The sequence below is a fragment of the Echinops telfairi genome, unplaced genomic scaffold (genome assembly GCF_000313985.2).
Source record: "Echinops telfairi isolate 266 unplaced genomic scaffold, ASM31398v2 ScPeMD7_1713;HRSCAF=2227, whole genome shotgun sequence".
Classification (NCBI taxonomy): Eukaryota; Metazoa; Chordata; class Mammalia; order Afrosoricida; family Tenrecidae; genus Echinops; species Echinops telfairi.
In genome coordinates this window covers 21,871,474-21,891,659 of record NW_022105611.1, presented here as the reverse complement: position 1 = coordinate 21,891,659, position 20,186 = coordinate 21,871,474, and the positions used below count along the sequence as shown (strand labels likewise).

General features: G+C 35.0%; 1 protein-coding gene and 1 non-coding gene across 7 annotated transcripts in view; one reads left to right on the top strand and one right to left on the bottom strand.

Moving 5' to 3' along the window:
- The window catches only part of NUP98 (nucleoporin 98 and 96 precursor), an 89,826-nt gene that overhangs the window by 20,924 nt on the left and 48,716 nt on the right, over positions 1–20,186 (top strand). For 3 of the 6 annotated variants that reach the window (XM_013006202.3, XM_045293060.1, XM_045293058.1), the window contains exons 3-11: positions 875–976; positions 1,101–1,277; positions 2,532–2,671; positions 4,113–4,220; positions 5,881–6,061; positions 7,901–8,064; positions 9,433–9,570; positions 11,528–11,666; positions 15,315–15,407. In XM_013006202.3, the coding sequence (XP_012861656.1) occupies positions 875–976; positions 1,101–1,277; positions 2,532–2,671; positions 4,113–4,220; positions 5,881–6,061; positions 7,901–8,064; positions 9,433–9,570; positions 11,528–11,666; positions 15,315–15,407 (1,242 nt within the window). The remainder of the gene's footprint in view (positions 1–874; positions 977–1,100; positions 1,278–2,531; positions 2,672–4,112; positions 4,221–5,880; positions 6,062–7,900; positions 8,065–9,432; positions 9,571–11,527; positions 11,667–15,314; positions 15,408–20,186) is intronic. The other 3 variants (XM_045293061.1, XM_030886414.2, XM_045293059.1) reach the window with 2 other exon arrangements.
- LOC115870515 lies at positions 7,284–7,345 on the bottom strand. Its single transcript, XR_004046749.1, has one exon. It is a non-coding gene; the product is annotated as a U7 small nuclear RNA (small nuclear RNA).

Genomic DNA, 20,186 nt, shown 5'->3' with positions numbered 1-20,186 from the left:
ACCTTAATAATCCATCTATAATTGATGAGAAGTTAAAAAAACATAACCACCAAATTAACAACAGTAGAAGTATTTTCAAATGTCTCCTGACCTGCTCTTAGAGTACTCTTCTTTTAGGTCAGTGTTTTTTAACCAAGAGTCCCCATTAGAGTAAGGTGACCAGATTTTAACATTGGTAAAGTGGGACACCATTGATAAAATTCATATCCTGGCGAAATAGCCACATGGCAGCCGAAAACCGTATACCCTAGCTTGTCTTGCATTCTTATCAAAAATCCTGACTTTTTAAAAATGACGCGGGACAAATTTAAAAAAATTGTGACTGTCCCACCAAAAGTGGGGCGTCATTAGAGTCACTTTTTTAGTGTTGGGCTTTTTCCTCCACCTCTCCCATTCTCCTTAGAATATTGAACTATAGAATTGGAATCTCTGAGGTTACAACCTGAACATGTTTTTTTCAAAAGCTTCCAAAGTCATTCCAGTGTGCTTCCCTAATTAAGGGCCATTCACCCTAGTAATTTGCTGGTATAGGTAGTGCCTAAAGAAAAATTTGACACTTTATGTGAATTATTTTACTTCATTGGCAACTCACAATCACTTTTGCCACTTTTTTTAACTGTATTACTAAAACATTTATTGACAGATAATTTTTGACCCTTGAGCTTTTATTATATCATCTAGGGACACTGAAATAAAATGTCTTTGGCATAATATTAACTCTCTAACTTGTAATCTGTTGAAGTTTTGAAAGAACTTTGAGATTAGACAGGTATTCCTATCCAAATGCAGAATAGTAAGTAAGATACACTGAAACTCTTCTTCATTGGATTACCCGAATTAGAATGTATTCTGACTTCGGAATTTGCTTTTCCAGATACTGGATTTGGCACTACTACTGGAGGGGCATTTGGAACATCTGCATTTGGCTCTAGCAACAATACTGGCAGCTTGTTTGGAAATACACAGACCAAACCAGGTAGGGGTTTTATTTGGAATGTAGATGGTGATGTATTTGTAACTGGTATAGGTTTCATGGAGTGGCTCAGATCTGTCTTCCTAACTGTATTTTCTCCTTACCGCCCCCCTCCGTCTCTTCCCAGGAGGATTATTTGGTACCAACTCATTTAGCCAGCCAGCCACTTCTACAAGTGCTGGCTTTGGGTTCGGCACATCAACAGGAACATCAAATAGCTTGTTTGGAACTGCCAGCACAGGAACCAGTCTATTCTCATCCCCGAACAATGCCTTTACGCAAAACAAATCAACCGGCTTCGGGAGTAAGTGGGACATTATTGGGCTTCAGTATTTAGCATTTTGGTTTCATTGTTAAATATGTTTGTGTTTCCTCTTTTCCCTCCATCTAACCCATCTCCTTCCCTGCCCCACCAAATGACAAAAACATGGGAGAAGTTTTAAAAATTGTGTGGTTATTGAAAAGTTCAACAGACTGGAATAAAGGGGGGGGTATAATGTGTACTTCTGCCCAAGAATGGAACCCTGAAAACCATTATTATTTAAGGGCTCCGTGGAAGAAAGGGTGCTTGATAAAGCATGGCCAGCAGTAGGATGAAAAGTCAGGTCAGAGTAATGGAGTTAAGCGGGAGAATTTCAAGAAGGAATATTGTGTAGTCAGCATGTTGTGCCACCTTGAAAGTTTCTTCGTGCCTTTCTCACTTGGAATGAGGAAACTAGAGCATTGATGACAAATGCTGAACATGACATGGTTAACTTCTCATTTTTGGTCCATGGCATATGCTGCTAATTGAACGTAGCTTTATTTTTCTTTTTAAGTCTAACTTTGGCCTGAGAATAGTTCTACACATAACATTTTGAGGCAACCACTGCTAGTTGACCAAGTGTGCCATATGAAGCAATACCATTCCCTGTACTAGAATATGGAAGAATGAATTTTTAGGCATAACAACGTTTTTAAGAAGAAACGTAGTTTGAGATGTTGAAGTAGGTAATGATGTAAAATGTAATTTAGAGTGCTAGTGATTCGAGAGAGATATTCATTTACTTCAAGCTATTGCCTTTTTCTTTTAATATTAATAGTGTTATTAGCACTTCATCCACCTGTCGAATAATTCATTCATATTCATGTACAAGAAGAGTTGTACGGTTGTCACCATATTCAGTTCTAGAACAGTTTCTTCCCAAATTGTGGCAAAAATAAACACAACAAAACATTTTCCAATTCCACAACTTTACTCGTATAATGCAATGCCGTTGATTATACTCTTTGTGTTATATAACCATTGCTAACCTTTTCCAAATTATTCTATCACCATTGACATAAACTCAATGCTTCTGTGCAACAAGTCTTTCTCATTTCACCTGTGGTAACCATTGGTCAACGAAAAAATTAATGGTCAACATACGATATTTTTTTAAACTTATCCTCCAAGTATGCCCAAAGAAAGTTTTATGAATATTTACTTGTTAAAAGGGTTCAGACATTTTCTTTTTCCCAAAAAAGAATTCTTAAATTCCTTTCTGCTTGCCATCTCATTTTTCTTTCTAATTTACAGATTTTGGAACAAGTACTAGCAGTGGAGGGCTCTTTGGAACTACAAATACCACCTCGAACCCTTTTGGTAGCACATCTGGTTCCCTTTTTGGGCCAAGTAGTTTTACAGCTGCACCTACTGGGACTACCATTAAATTCAATGTTAGTATTTTCTTTTAAACCTTGGAATATGTCTCTCTTCGATTTTTCTGTTTTCTTCTTACAGGGTGAATGATAAAAATTGTTGCTCTTCCATTTATAGATAATTTATTTTGATTTTTTCTGAAAGATGTATCAAAAACCAAAATTTGCAAATATTTGCATAGAGAGGAGAAAGGGTCATGAAACAGATCTCAATTGGCATTGCACTTAACCCAGTCAAATGCACTTGTACTCCTACGGTTGGACTTAACAGGTTTCTTAATTTGGCCTTTTATTTCTATAAGGGAGCACCTTTTAATATCTGAACCATAAAAAAGACAATCCAACTAAAAACACTTAAGAAGAGATTTAGATGACCAACAAACTTGAAGAAATGCTTATAATCATTAGCCATTTAAAAGAATTCTAATCAAAGCAATGAGATATTATCCCATTCCAGCATTTAGAATAAAATAAAACAATAATAAGTGCTGGTGAAAGTATAGAGATTAGAACCCTAATAATACTGATAGTAGGCTTATTAAACATTTTACCCACTGCGGAAAGCAATATGATACTTCTGTAGAAAGTTAAAAATAAAAGGATTTAAAATAAAAATTTTTAAAAAAGTTATAGACATCATGAGTTAGAAAGGGATTTTTATTTTTGCTATGTAGAATTTCTTTTTTTTCCTATTAATGTTTTCTAAAGAACTTATAAAAAAATTTATAGCGCATAACAGTCACTATTCTTGATAAATGTTAATTCTTAATCTTCTGTAAAATTGTTCAAAACTTGTCTCTATGATACATTAGGAATCTGAGGCTACTATTTTACCTTATTAGCCAAAATTAGTGAGTTAATTTTAAATTGACTCCAGGGAGAGAAATAGGCATTTGCAGTTTTTAATAGCGACTTGTAAACCTTGCTGACATTAAAGAGAATACCTTATGTTTTAAAAAGAAGTAAAAATACCATTATGATACAGCAATCCTATTTCTATATCCTAGAGCAGTAAGCCATATGGAGCCCTGGTGTACTCTCAAAAAGAGCCATGATACAAATAGATATATGCACAACCACACTTAACAGCACCACTAATCACAAGAGACAAAAGAAGCATACAACCTAAATGCCCAATAGTGGAAGAGTGGACAGGTCAGGATACACACAATGAAACTATGGAACATTAAAGAATAACAATCTACAAAATGTGGATGAGCCTTAAGGGTACTATGCTTAGTGAAACTAGTTACAAAAATACCAGCAGAATTCAAAAAAATTTTCACACAAACATGCTTTGGTTAACTGGTGGGAAGGGAAAGGACAGTAAATCATAACATGAAGGTAGAAAAATTAATAAGTAATAGTATTTTCAGAATTCATTTGTAGAAGAATTGTGTATGTGAAAGTAGCAATATAAAACCTAGACTTTTCCATATGCCGCCATCTTCTTTTGCAGCCTCCAACGGGTACAGATACTATGGTCAAAGCTGGAGTTAGTACTAATATCAGCACCAAGCACCAGTGTATTACTGCTATGAAAGAATATGAATGCAAGTCACTAGAGGTCAGTAAAGTGCAATACAAACTATCAGGCCAATCCTTTCATTCTACTGGAAAGCACCTTTTCTAATGGGTTGATGATTTTTAAGGTGAGGTGGATCATAATGAATTTATGTAAACTTTAGCACAAGCCACATTGTTTTGAAATTCATAATGTAGGATTCAGTTCATTAGAATTGGTGTATTTCTCTTGATAGTCTGTTCTGATTTGGTGGTGGTTTATGCTGTATACTGAATTGTGTGTGTGAATATAGTAAACTAGTTGAAGTACAACTTACAGAAAAGTTACAAAGCCTTAAGTATACTTTGACTTACGAGCACACCCATGTGTCCAGGATCCAGATCAAGAAGCAGAACATTACCAGCATCCCAGACATTCCCCTTGTGCTCTTTAGTCACAATCCTCCTCTTCCAACGTCAAACACTATCTCAACTGCCCATTTTTGAGCTTTAGATAGCTCTAAATTTATATAATTTTTATGTCTTCTCCTTTCATTGTTGTCAGATCCATGTAGTTGCATAAAGTTCATTCTCATTACTGTTCCCTGTAATGTTAAAATATTTAAATATTTTAACTGTCATCCTGATGAGAGCCATTGCTGCAACTTCTATCTACATCCCAAACTTGCTTTTTTAGAACATACATAAATACCCTGACTTGAGAACAAAGCTGTTGAAACATTGCTCCCAATTTAAAACTTTTTCAAAACAAAACTTAATTTTTCATCTTTCATTAACTAATTTATTTTTTATTGGTCATTTTAAAAATGCATATAATAGTTTTATTAACATATCTTAACACAATCCAGTATATCCATTCACATTCAGTTTTGCTGTTCAATCCCATTGAGTTAGGTTATACAATTCTCATTGCTATCAACTCCTGATTGCCCCCAGTGCTAGTTTGGGTTGACTAGAGAAACAAATTAATAGATATGTGCATGTGTGTTAGACAAAAGTGTATATCAAAGAGCAACTGTCTATTCAGAAACAGCCCAGTCCAGATCAAGTCCATAAGTCCGATATTAGTCCATATATCCAATACCAGACTATAAATTCCTCTTCAGACTCACGAAACACATGCAATGATGCCAAATGCGGGAAGATCACAGGCCAATGAGTGGAAAATCTTGTGGATCCAGTGACAGTAGAAGCATCTCAGCTCTGGCAGGAGTCTGCAACTGGCTCCTTCAGCTCCAGGGCTGTAGCATAGCTCAGTGTGTCTTATCGGCAATCATGTCTCGCAGGGAGTGAGTGTGTTTCCTGCCTCCAGCAAGCAATTTTATCTCCTTAGCACCTCCTAATGAGGTCATCAAGCTGCGACCTAATTTACAGTTTAAACCCCACCCCTTCACCCTTAAGTCTCAAATTGACTACAGATATATAACTACCACCACCCCTTCCCTTACTGATTATTTTAAAAGGCTGAGATTATAGTATGTAGGTATTTCATCTTCATAGTTATGATAATGATATGGATTGTTATGCCCACTGTAAATTATTAGAAACATTTTAAAATAATGATACCAAAAGTTAGTGTTATTCTGTAGTTTTCTTTTAGCCATGAATCCCTATGTGATAACTTTTGAGAATTGAGGTATGATTTTCTAAAAAACTTTCAGGGCTGCATATTAAGATTGGAAGTATTTTCTTATTCTCCTTAGGAACTTCGTTTAGAGGATTATCAGGCTAACCGGAAAGGTCCTCAGAACCAGGTGGGAGCAGGTACCACAACTGGCTTGTTTGGGTCTTCACCAGCCACTTCCAGTGCTACAGGACTCTTCAGCTCCTCTACTACTAATTCAGGCTTTGCATATGGTCAGAACAAAACTGGCTTTGGAACTAGTAAGTATTGTCATCATATTGGACCATATTGAGTTTTTTAAGCTGAGAGTTGGCTAATAGGTGCATGATTTGCAGTTTGTTTTTTTTTCTTCTTCTGTGACTGGTCAAAATGGCCTCAGGTTTAACTATAAAAGGTATATGTTATAGAAAACATAAAGGTATGCTTGCTTATTGGCATGTGCTTCCCTAGGCCATTACGGAGCCCTGGTAGTTTAGTGGTTACCCGTTGGACTGTGATCCACCTGATCAGCAGTTTCAAACTACCAGTCGCTCTACAGGAGAAAGATTGGGCTTCCTACTCTCATAAACAGTTATAGTCTCTGAAACCCACAGGGGGGTTCCTATGAATCAGCATTGACTCAGTGAGAGAGTTTGGCTTTTGGTTTTCCCTACGCCATTAGTCTGACATGTAGTTCAAATAAAAGCTACACAATTGTTAACTTTTAGATATAGTGATAGCAGTGCAAATAATGAGTCTTATCATTTACCAAATTTATTGCAAGCCTTGCACGTGCCAAATACTGTTCTTTCTAGTTGTTAGATATAAAGAACAAAACAGACAATAGCTAAGAACCTGTTAGAAAAGAAAGACACGAAACAAAGTAAAGCATTATTGTCACATTGTAATAAATGCTATGCAGAGCGATTCAGGTATGCCGGGGAACAGAGTGATTGTTATGTATGTGAGGATGTGGAGAGATGCAATTTTAAATACAGATGGTTACGGAAGTCTTCACAGAATTGATGGTTGAGTGGTGATCAGTACGAAGTAGGTGAAGGTATAAACTTTCACGTTTCTGAGGAAAGAACATATCAACTAGAGGAAATGATAAACCTAAAACATGACTTTTTGCTAAGGAGAAGAAAGCAAGGAGAAATACTAGAGAATGTTGAGTATAGGACTCTGGCTCAACATCAGGAGATTCTGAAAATCATTGAGATATTTTGAAAAAGGATTTGCTATAGATTAAGGGTCATTTTTGAAGATTGCTTCACTGAAAGCTTGTAAGGCAACAAGATTTGAAACGTTAGAAAGCTGTTGCTGTACCCATGGGAGATTAATTGATGAGGATGCTTTAAACAAAAGTGTATGGAGGCAACAAAGGAAGGCCAGATCAGTTGCTTGGCCTGCCTTCTCAGATTCCTTTGAAGGGGCAGAAGAGCTGGAGAGTTCTTTCTTTTTTTTTTTTTTTTTGTTAAATACCCGTTTTACTAGTGTGTGGGGGGCTTTCTGGTAGAAACCAGAAAACCTGCTAGACAAATTCTAAAAGAGCTGTAACACTTGGAGAGTTCTTTCTTGACCAACGTTCTCTTATAAGATGGGTTTCTGTGGAGGGAGGGGCTCCATTTCATACAGAACTGATGAGGGTTACCAATGAATGATTAGATGTGGCGTGTGAAACAGGAAAATAAAGGAAACCACAACATTACTTTTTAAAAGCTGTAGTCTAATGAAGTGAAAGAAAATATATGAGGTGGGACTTCAAAAAGTTTGTAAATAAATGTTTGGGAATTTTGAATCAAGCAAACTATTTGAAGCTCTGTTGTATATGGACTCAGAATGTAATGTGCTGTCTTATAGAATGAAGAAAGCTATGGATTCACAAAAGAAGATCCCAACTAGCTTTCCTAGGGCCAGGAAGTATTAATGTATGAGTTGAAGTCTGAATTTGGAGTTAGGCAAAGAAGGTTAGGAAATAAATGGTCATCCATTTTGAATAGCAAGCATAAAGATAATTTAGCTGTGTAATAAATAACTTGGGACCATTGCTGTGACTAGATACTATCAAGTGTAGTGGTGGGTTTGTTTTGTTAATTACATTTTCTTTTTACCGGAAGGTACAACTGGATTTGGAACAAACCCAGGCGGTCTCTTTGGCCAACCGAATCAGCAGACCAGCAGCCTCTTCAGCAAACCATTTGGTCAGGCCACAACCACTCAGAACACTGGCTTTTCATTTGGTAATACCAGCACTCTAGGACAGCCAAGCACCAACACCATGGTAACTAAATAGAACCTTAGTTAACTCTAACTTATTTATAGTAGTAAGTTTAAGGCTTCTGATCATGTGAAACTAACATGTTTATACCCACTGAAGTTCTTAACCATTCATAGGTATATAATACAATGAAAAGTAGAAATTATTGAAATATTAAGAACTAGATTTCAGGCCACCTTCTATTCTTTATGTAGAGTATATTGAACAAAGTGACTTGGCCTTCCTGAAAATGTTTTTCCATTACTAAGGAATATCTGTATCTTGGCTAAAAATTGATTGTTCTGAAACTATACCTTATGTCCTTGACTCCAGTCAGTCTGTGAGGTTTGGGAAAAATATTAATAATGCCATTCCTATAAATGGAGGCAGACTCTTCCCCCCCCCCAAAAAAAAAAAAAAAAAGGGTGGGGAAGGAAATAAAAAACCTCCGAGCCATATTTGGTAACTGCACCTTCTAGAAAGTGAAAGATTGTCCTAATAGTCATTACCAGTTTGTTTCCTAGGGTAGCATAAAAGTAAAGGTTGATTTGATATGTGGTTTATTGATTAGAACTCTTGGAATTTACCTCTTTCAATTACAGGTACTTAGCCTGATTATAAAACATACACAGCTAGGCTCTGAAACTTACTATAATGAAAAATTATTGAACACACTTTTCATGGATGAATGTCATAATAAGCTGTTTTCAAGGGAATTCTCAGCACCTCAGTATTCCACTAGTGTAATATTTCTCTTTCATTTACAAATGAAGAAGGCGTCGTGTTTTTTTTTTTTTCATTTCAGATGATGACATTTTAACATGATGTTCTTGACTGTTCAGATTGATTTGGCTATTTTCAGTTATTTGATTTAAAATCCATTTAAACAACAGTCAGCTCTTAGGACTACATTTTAAAACATACGTCACCCTGGCATCTCTTTAGAGCACACCATTTTTGAGCTAATGTTCCCCAGCACAAGACTGTAAAGACTGTAAGCACAAGTTAGTTTTTTAAGTGCTTGGAAGCTTTTATGTTGAAAACAGCAGGACTTGGATGCAGGTTATGAATTTGTGATCCTGCCTCTTAGGAGTAGTGACATTTTGGGCAATGTCTCTTGGGCAATGACATTTGGGCAAACTCTTTTCATGTGGGAAATGGAGATTATCTGAGTTTTTCAAGATTATTTTGAGGAGAAGAGATGTTCTATATAAATTAATATCTGCCACATAGTAAACTTCTGTTTAAAAAAGGTAATTATTCGTACTAATCTGGGAAACTTCATATTTCAGAATTGGCTTGATGGCAGCTGGTTTGCATTAAAGAAAAAAAATGTTTGGTTCTCTTAAGTATAAAAGTAATAATCTTTTAATCTAGATTCACTTTTTGTAGGGATTGTTTGGAGTAACCCAAGCCTCACAACCCGGAGGTCTTTTTGGGACCGCTGCAAACACCAGCTCTGGGACTGGATTTGGCACGGGAACAGGTCTCTTTGGGCAGACCACGACTGGATTTGGTGCTGTTGGTTCGGTACGTTTTTATATAGTTGATTATAATTTGAAGGCAGGTGTAAATCTTTTTTTATTTTCTGGTGTAAATATTTTTTAAGGGTTTCTAGATAAACATTGATTTGATATACTGAGTGCAACTAGCCACTAAAAGTTATTTGATGCAAAGTAAAATAGCTTGGTAACATCAGCTGGTTTGTTTTCAACTAGTAATTCCTTTGCCTCTATGCTTATGTGTGCAGACTACTTCTGAAAGCAAAAGTATCACTCCAGTAAGTTAGGCCCTAGTTCTACTCTTTCCTTTGTGGAACAAAAATAAAAATATTTAAGTAAAAAGTTACAATTTAGGAGTGCATTTGACCTGGAAACAGAATTAGCAAGGTGAATAATATATAAAATTCGATATTACTACTTTCTAAAAGACCAAACTGGGTATAAGAATCTGTGAAACAACCGATCTATACTATGCATTCATTATAAAAAGAAGCCCTTAACTTGTTAATGAAGGTAGTTGCAAAATCAAAAAGGAAACACAGTCCCTAAGACATGGTCCTATGTTCATAGAATTTTTTAAAAAATTTAATACTTCTGAACTTAGTTTGGTGAGAAATTCAGAAATTTATATAATGTCTCAGAAAGCTTTAACTTTTTTTTTTTACCAACAGCTTTATTAAGATGAACTATACTATTTGCCCCCTTAAGGTATACAATTCAATGATTTTTTTTTTTAGTATATTCAAAAAGTATCACGCTATAATCAATTTTAGAACACTTTTATCACTGTAAAATAAACTCCATACTTAACTGCCAATAACTCCCCCTTTTCCCCAGCCCTCCAAACAAGCCAATCACTAGTCTACTTTCTGTTTCTATTGGTTTGCCTATTCTGGACATTTCGTATAAATAGAGTTGTTCAACATGGTGTTTTAGAACTGGATTCTTTGACGCGGCATTATGTTTTCAAGGTTCATCTATGTTGAAGTATGCTTACATTTTTTATTGCAGCTGTTCATATTGGCAATTTTTTTTTTATTAATTTCTGTTACCCACTAAACAATGATGGTTGTCTAGTTAATATTTTCTTTAATCTAAATGAAAATCTTGTTTGCTAAGAGATTTTCAGGCTACGATACTATTTTTTCAGCCAGAATACTCAGTCTGGTTTTTTGTGTGTTTCACTTTAAGATTTCAATGTGTATTGGGTGAAGATTTACAGAACAAATCAGCTTTTCATTTTGTTTGAATCTCATTGATTGCAACCCCCAGAGTGAAACATCACTTACCTCATTTCCTCTCGTTTCCATTCTGTCTTCTTTACTAACTATTCTGAACTCTATCCTTAAACAAATGCCGTCCTTTTGATCTCAAATGACTGATTATTCCAAGTGTACCTACCTCCTTAGTATTGTTCCCCTTATAGACCTGTCTTTTGTTTGGCTGAAGATTGAACCATGAGGGTGAGTTCATTTCCAGATTTGTGAGGGGTGACTAAGGGTCATAGTCTTGGGGGTTCCATCAGTCTCTCTGTCCACCAAGCCTGGTCTTTTCTATGATTTTTGAGTTTGCGTCACATTTTTCTTCTTCTCTTTCTAGAACCTTTTCATATGCTTCCTTTCAGAGCAACTAGTAGTGGTAGATAGGCACAATACAGTTCTGTTCTAATGGTCCTGGAGACTAATGTTAACATGATCCATTAATTCATTGGACTAATTGTTTCCATGTATCTTCAACTTTACACACACAAACACAATGACAGGAAGAAATAGGGTAGCATATTCTGTGTTCATGAAGTTAGACCTATTTAGGTTACATTTGTTAGTTTTTCTGATTTTTATTTCTCATTCTTAAGGTTTTTATTAAATATATCACTCCCCCCAACTCATTTCTCCACCCAATTCTTGAGGTAACCTCTATTTACTGTTGCACATATATATTCATATTTAAAAGGTGTTTTTTTTTTTGTATTCTGTTCTTTTTAGACCCTGTTTGGCGGTAACAAGCTTACTACATTTGGAACCAGCACAACCAGTGCTCCTTCATTTGGTACAACCAGTGGCGGGCTCTTTGGTAACAAACCAACCCTGACTTTAGGAACCAATACAAACACTTCCAATTTTGGTACATATAAAAAGCAGGTTTGACTCTCTTAAAGTTACACTGACTATATCACACATCATTCTCCTGATTCATATGATTGGTAATATTTTAAAAATATCAGGTAAGGAGTGACTTTGTATGAGGACCCAGAGGGAAATGTTTAAAATCATGAACATAGATTGAGAAAAGTAGAAGATTGGTAATTGCCTTTCCTTGTACAAATTCTAGTCTTTCTAGTTTTTATTTGTATATTAGTCTTTCTATTTTGGACAAGTGCACTTGTAGACTACTTACTAAATAGCTTGTTATTTAAGGGAGGTAGATATTTTTATTCACACATTCTTTGATCACTTGACACAGGAACTGAGGAAACATACGTGAAACAAGCTTGGTTTAGGCAACGCATTCTGTTAGGCCAGTTTTCAGTTGGATGATTCTTAGTGAAAGCTGAAACCTTTCTGACTTTACCAACTAATACAATGATTTTCTGGCAGTTTCAAAATTTTTATTTTTCTGACTTTATCACTGTGATGTTCATTATTTCTGATCCGATTGAACAATTAAAAATATATGTAACCCTAAATGACTTTTCAGAGATAATGCTGGAAATTGTAAAGGCCAGATAATAGACATTTTATTTCTTTATTTTGAACATTTTGTTGTGGGTATGGTTGAAAGTTTATATCTCAGAGAGCAAACTAGTTTCCCTTTCAACAATGTATACACATTTCGCTTCTTGACATTAGTTGCAATCCTTACAATGTAGAAGCACATCCTGCTCCTCTTGGGTTTCTATAGGACTTCTCACACCCCTGTTCCCATTAGCCTTTCTTTCTTGCCCCTTTCTTGTCTCCTGAACGTTGGAGACAAGTGCTGCCCCTTGGTGTCGTGGTTGATTATTCAGAAGAGTACATTCCTTGCATTGTCCATTGTAGAAACATTAGTTAAAATGTTTCTAGTCACCAGCTAGTAAGATTTTCAAGTGAATTTAACATTGTGTTAAAGCTGATGTGGAAACTTTACTTCTCTATAAGGAAGGTATAGTTCAAATATTTGTTTAGAATTTCATGTGCACTGATCGACTCTTTAGAGGAGGTTAGCACATGGGTAATAGCTATTTGGTATTGTTCAGCAGTCACATAGTTCTTTAGTCAGTTTATCATGTAGTGGAGAAAGAGAATTTATTAAATATCTTTGAAGGTTATATGCTTTTTAAAAAATGTATGAAGGTTAGAGAAAGGTCCTTGGCAGGTACCAACTCCTGATTTTATTTGTTTTGGTTTTTTTAATTGCTTTTAGTTGTGTTGCTTGTTACTCCTCACAATGGTTGTCGTTTCACCTATAATCCTGTTTGGTTGCACCCTACTTGAAAGAATAGTTTTGAGGCACTGGAGTTGGTTAGCGCAGGTCAGATAACTAGCTTGGTTTATTTGGGTTTCTTACCATAAGATTAGGGTGGGAAAATATGTAAGGGTTAAATTAGTGTGTGTCAACTCTTTTATTATTATACACTTTTCCCCAAAGAGCATTTGTATGGAGACCTTTTTTCCCCTAATTTTAATGTCTTTCTATGATATTTTAATACCTCAAATACTATACCTCTTTTTATAGTCAAAAAAAAACATTACAATCTTTATGATTTTGTAGTCCCTCAAGAATAAATGGAATTAACAGAAGATATTTTTGTTGCACACTTCAGTTCAATTCAGAACTTTATATTTTAATCTGACAGTGCTTGTCTAGGGCTCTACTTGATAAAATGGGATACATTTAAAATATATGGTGTTATTCAATGGTTGTAGATTTCTGATTCACATAAAGATATATATATATTTTTTTTTTGTTTGGTTGTATGACTATATTTCAGTGAATTGAAATTGAAAGACCTCTTTATCTGACATGCCTCACAATTTGGGTGCAGGACTTGAGTTGTCTTTCATTTTAATTTGTAAAACTTTTGGAACAGCAGAATTGGTAAACTTTTGTACATAATAATTGGAAGGGATGTGTGGTATAAACAGTGTAAGTTGGGACTTATTTCCCTCTTGCGGGTGTGAGGTAGCCACAAATATCTTATTTCCTCCCTTTTATGAGACTAGAAAATCCTTTCTGATTAGATTTTTTTTTCAAAAAGAATTTTTCCAGGTACACTTTCTCTATTTTTTTCTTATAAAAGTTGATTGTGCTTGAGTAGGCAGCACTCCATTATGGTGACATAGCCATTTATGTGTGCAATTCAAGAAGAGATTTAATTAATTCATGAATCAAATGTAGTGAGGCTATGTCATGAAATGTTTGTATTTTAAAAAGACATTTAAAAAATGTTTCTTTCGAGACTATTCTTTTTCTTCTACTCTTGAAATTATCCAATTTCTAGGCATCACATGGTATAATAATCTTTGTGGGTGATGGTATCTCATATTCTAACATAGTACCCATGTAATTTTTTGACTCTTTATCTCCATTAAATTTATGAATAATGTCACATAAAGCCAGTATTATCTGACAAGCTTGGATCTAGAGCAGTGGTTCACAACCTGTGGGTCAGTCTCCACCCTTTGGAAGTCGAATGAACCCTTTCATAGGGGTCGCCCGATTCATACCAGTAGCAAAATGTCAGTTATGAAGTAGCAATGAAAATAATTTTATGATTGGGGGGTCACCACACATGAAGAACTGTATTAAAGGGCTGCGTCATTAGGAAGGTTGAGAACCACTGGTCTAGAGTCTCCTATTGTCATGGTGACTATAAAAGAATTATCCAGAACAGATACAGCCCACTTGCAGCATCCCAGCACTAGACCTGTGATCATAAGTTACCAGATTTTGATAAACAGTGGCCAACTTAAAAAGAAAACAAATAACGTCACATCTGCCAAACAGTGTTTTCTGGCCAATAATTTTTTATATATTCTTAGCGGTTTGTTTGGTTTTTAGCTTCAGAAGGAGTGCAGTTTGTGGATATTTCTGAGCAAAAGAATAAAAGCAATTCTGCAATCTAGATATCTTTAGGTGAGATGTGGATTTTAACGGAGAATCATAGGGTTATCTCTAAATCATTCATCATACTCAATTCTCCATTGCTTCTGATAATGGAAGGAACAGATCAATTAGTAGTAAGTTATTCATCGATTAATGTCTCTTAATACCAGCAAATTACCTAAGTATTATTAGAGCGCTTCATTCTAGTCATACATCACTTATCTGTACCAAGTGTACCTATTCATAATACTGCTATAAAGATTTTTATTTTTTTAAAAAAAGATTTTTTACAGGTGAATTTAGGAGACCCTTTAGTTAGGTTATATAAAGTATCTTCATTTCTTGGCTGGCTTAGTTTTGTTTTTTTAAATAATGAAACATGAATTGAAGGCGAAACTCCCCAAACTCAAGCACAATCACTTTGTTTTAATATTTGTTATTATCCCATATTGAAATGATATCTCAAAGCTGAAACTAGTTAAACAAATATGAAAGCTTCTGGGATTAGTTTACAGGAGACAAAAGTTAGGTAAAAATAAAAAGACAGTCTACCCTTTAGGCATCCTAAGTATTGATAAATGAAAGGATATAAGACTTAAGGTCATACTGTTTTGTTTTAAACTCCCTTATAGAAGAAATTGGGAGTTGTGTTGAAAGTACAGTCCACTCATTCTTCTGTCCTTCTAGGTTTTGGCACAAATAACAGTGGAAATAGCATTTTTGGAAATAAGCCAGCAACTGGGACTCTGGGAACTGGACTTGGAGCAGGATTTGGAACAGGTAAAGTTAGGAAGTGTGTGTGTTATAGCTTGGCTTTGTAATTACCAGAGCTTATGAACTCTGGTCATATGCCTGGAAATAAAGAGACCCATTTTTTACAGATTGGTTCATAAAAGATTGCCTGCCCTTGTACTTTACCAGGTCTTAAAACATGGCACATTTATTTTTTCTTCTCACAGTATTTGTTTCTGGAGCTTTTAGTATTTATTGTAAAACATGTCGATGTGATGATAATAGCTTTCAGTTTCCCTATGTTGCCTTTTAAAAGGGATTTGAGGTTTTGAACTATTTTTCAAGTAAGTTTTGTTATCCTAATGGTAAGGCAGATCAATGAGATCACATGCTGAAGTATTTTAACACATACTCTGACATTTTACAAGGTCTCTGCATACCCTTCAATTCTTTCCTTAATGTTACTAACCTGGAATGTCGCTCCTTTATCCCTCTTCCTACTATCAGCCAATGATTGTTTTTTCATGCCTTTGAAGAGAGTGATTCTTATGCTTCAAACAGTTGGAGAGGGTATGGTGGTCATCAAACGGATAAGAGCTTCAGCATGCATAGTTAAACAGGTTGAGTGTATGGCTCTGCATGCCTTCCATTTCTTATGAACATTTATTTCATGGTTTCTGCTTCCATTATCCAGTTAGCTGTTGTTTTTGCTTATAGAATCTGATCATTCATCTATCATCATTAAACAGAACTTCATTTTGTACTCTGTGGACTAATTTTTGTTTGCTTTTCCTTTTAAAACTAAAATATATAAATACTTGTTAAAATTTTCTAATGGTACAAAAGTATGAAAAGTCAAAACCTTCTAGCTGTTTAATAACTGCTGTTGACAAAAGTTTGGCATGTATCTTGTCAGACACCTTTCTACTTTTCAAACCTGTGCTTATCACAAACATTTGTACATGTATGTACTTTAATGTTTAGTTTTTGTTTGGGGTTTTTTGTATTCTTAAATGGAAGCTATACTCTACATGAGTGTTTTGAAACCAAAGGCTGAGATATAATACTTGATATTAATATTAGTATAGTTAGATTACGATGAGCATTAAAAAAACTAGATTTTTAAAATGAGTGTATACAGTAAGGTTTAGGATTAATAGTTTTATGAAATTTGTGTTTCAGGGGTAAGTGTGTCTTTGGAATCTCAGTTTATTTCATATTTGCTAAAGTAAAAAAAATGTTTGAAAATAAGTAGCTTGCCTAGTTTGTATTCTGCTACTTGTTTCCTCTCTGCACATGATTTCGAAAAAAGCATGTGTATGTATACCTATTGTTTCCCTATTTCATGAAGCAAAAGAATTCTATTATGTGTGTATCTATTTATATCCACACACGCCTATGCACATACCATTATTTTCTGGTATTGGTACTCATTTGATACTAGCAGTACTCAAATGAAGGTCCCTGTTACATAATTTTGTATATTACTGTTACTATAGGATTGTTATTTATAATTGATATTATGTCAAACTTGTGCATGTACTTTGGTAGCTCCTGTTAATTCATCTTTTGTAAAAAGACTGCCAGTTTGCATTCTTGCTCACAATGTATAAAAGTACCCACTTTCTCATTTGTTCTCTATATTGGACTTTTTCCACATTTAGCACCATTATAATGGACATTAGCATCTACAATTTGCATTGCACTAATTACTGTTGGGGGTAGATCTCTTTATTTATTCCATTTACCTGGACCCCTGGTGATATGTAGTGGGTTACATGTTGGGCTGCTAACTAAGCTCAACCGTTCGAAAATACCAGCCACTGAGAAAGAAAGGTGAGGCTTTCTACTCCCATAAAGCAGTTACAGTTTTCTTGTGCTTTGTATTTTATGAATATTAACTCTTTTTGCTTACATGGTAGAATCTCATTTCAGAATTTACAACTTTTCTGTATTTTACTTTCATACATTTAGCAAAAAAAACAAACAAACCCTTAACGTTTTAGATCTAGGCTTTTATTTTGTACAATGTGATTTCTGACCTTTGGGATTCTGCTAGAGAAATAAGATGTTTTCTTCTAACATCCTGGAGGGAAAAATGGCTTTGTAATCGGCAAGTAAAAGGACTTTTTCAAGAATTGTTTTGAATCTGAAGTTTGCAAACTGTGAACCTAAAACCTGAACAAGATGCTACTCTTGAGTCATAAGTATTTCAGCCAAATCCTTTGGGGTTGTCCCATACTATTGTCTGCGGTGTATTTCTTTATGTACAAGTTTTTATGTGTCCAGAGTCCTTTCCTCTTTAGCTTAGTAGGTTTTGCACCTCTTAATTAGGAACATGGTTCAAGTATAGTTTTTTTCTTGTACTTCTGTGAAAATCTAATAGTTTTCTTTTTACTTGGGTGAATATATTGAATTTTCCTTAAACAAGAGGAAGTTAAAAAGTATTGCTACTTTTATTAAACAAAAATATCAAGATGTGAAGTAACTTTCTCGTGATACCCTCCATCACTTAACACATCTCATCATAATGGCAATTTTGGCCATTACGTTCTTTTAAATATTCTTTGAATTTCGAGAACAAAATGAATTTAGAAGAGACAAGATCAGGGATGTGTAAGGGTAGATTTGGTAAGATTTGCCAATGAAAATTTCATAGGACAGTCCTTCTTACCAGAGAATGAGCAGGTGTACCATCATGATGCAATAAAGTTTCTTAGCATACTTTCCCTAGCCTTTTTCTCACCTGTGCACTTTCCTGTTTTCTTTAAACTTCTTCATAAGCTCCCCTACTTATGCTACCAAGACTACCCCTTGGGAATCCCCAAAATCAGTTGCCATAACCTTCTGAGCTGCTTCCTTTTTAACTGGCCCAATAGATGCCTTTTAAGCCACGGGTTTGATGAGACTTTTTTTTTTTTAAGGCACAATAATGAGACTAAGACAAGTGTATTGTGGAGAGTACTTTTCTACAGCCATTCACTGTTTTCTAAGATGTTTTAAACTTTTCTTTGGAATAAACCCATGTATGTGTGAACTGGAGCCCTGATAGTAATACTTTCTGACCTACCCTTGTATAGAAATTTACACTTTTATTGGTTATATGTTTCGCATTCATGTATGACCCATATAAATGGAAGATAATGACAGTCAGTAACATGTACCAACCCTACCTTTAGTAGCTGTAAATAATGTGGGGAAACAATGATGAAAATCAGCAAACACACATGGGATTTCTTGATTATCATATCTTTAAATTTTAGTTTTGAGTTACATGTGTTCTGACACTATACGAACGCCCATCTTCGTGACCTCTGTATGTCATGGGATCACTGTGCCTTCGGGCTATACTTTTGAGTATTAGCTAAGTGATTGGTTTTATATACCCTCTTGTTTTGAGTGATATTTAAACTCACGCCTCATTAGGAATAAGTTTTCTATAACTTGGACCTTTGGTTTTTCATGAGTAGTTGACAGTACAAACTAAATGTACAAAAAGGTATCTAGTAAAGCGGTTTTGTAACTTAAGGTTAATAGGAAATGTTTTTATGGCCCCTACATGTGTGATCCCTCTCCCCTCAGTCTGTTCAGACTAAGTAAGAAACATTCGTTAAATGATGGACATGCCAATTTCTTCTTTCACAGCAGTAATATCAACTACCTGTATTACATACTTTTTTCTAGTAGTTATTTGGTAATATTATGAAGAAGTTTAAATTCTTGACTTTTCCATGAAGTGTAGTACTCTGGTGGCGTAGTGGTTATGCATTCTGCCAGGACCTAAAAAGGTCAGCATTTCAAAACCACCAGCCACTTCACAGGAGAAAGACAAGGCTTTCTACTCTGTGAAGAGTTAGAGCCTCAAAGACTCACTGAGGCAGTTCTACCGCACTCTATAGGGTTGTAGCAGTCAGCATTGATGCAATATCCAGGAGTAATTTTAAGGGCATATCTAGTAAAGTTGATTTCTCTACTAAAAATCTATACACGAAGATCTTGTACCCAAAGCTAATAGATACCATAGATAAAAGTAAATTTGTAACATAATAAAAAACTTTTTTTATAACATAATTATGCCAAACCACACAGAACAGGCTCACAGTGTCCTACAACTTGTGGATTTTCATGAGTAGTTGATGTTACAAATATTAAATGAATATATACTTAGGGTCAAAATGTGTATGGAAAAGCAGCCTTTATACATTGTTGGCTTAAGTGACCAACCCTAGTATAAAATGTTTATATTGTTTGTAAATGTGTGATCTTTCTTTCCTCAATATGTTGAGACTAAGAAACACTCATTAAATGATAGACATTAATTTCTTATTTCATAGTGATATCAATTCTTTCATTAAGCATTTAATATGATAGAACTGGGTAAAATACATGCTTTTTTTCGTTATAAATTGCAACAGTATGCACTCGGAATATTTTATGACTTTCTTTCTAGGTGAATGTCACCTCCCACCAAAGCCTTGTTTACAGTTTAATGGATTTTTAAAATTATAGTGGTGGTTAGATTGTTTCATAGGTATGCATCAAGAATTGGTGCAAAAGCAAGGGAAGGAACACAAACTCATCCCCAACAAATTTTTCCTTTTTGTGTGTGTGTTTGAGTTTCATATAAGTTTTTGATCAGAGGTAGGGAGCTATTTGGCTACCATTCATCACCATCATTATCATCCTGAAAACTGCTGTAAATGTCGTGTTCGAGTGAGTAATAGGATTTTAGTATTTCAGGAAGCTTACAGAATATATTTTCCCTGCTTTGAGACTTTAAAAGAAGTTTGAACTACACCCTGTCATAAGGTTGGGCTTTCTTTCTTT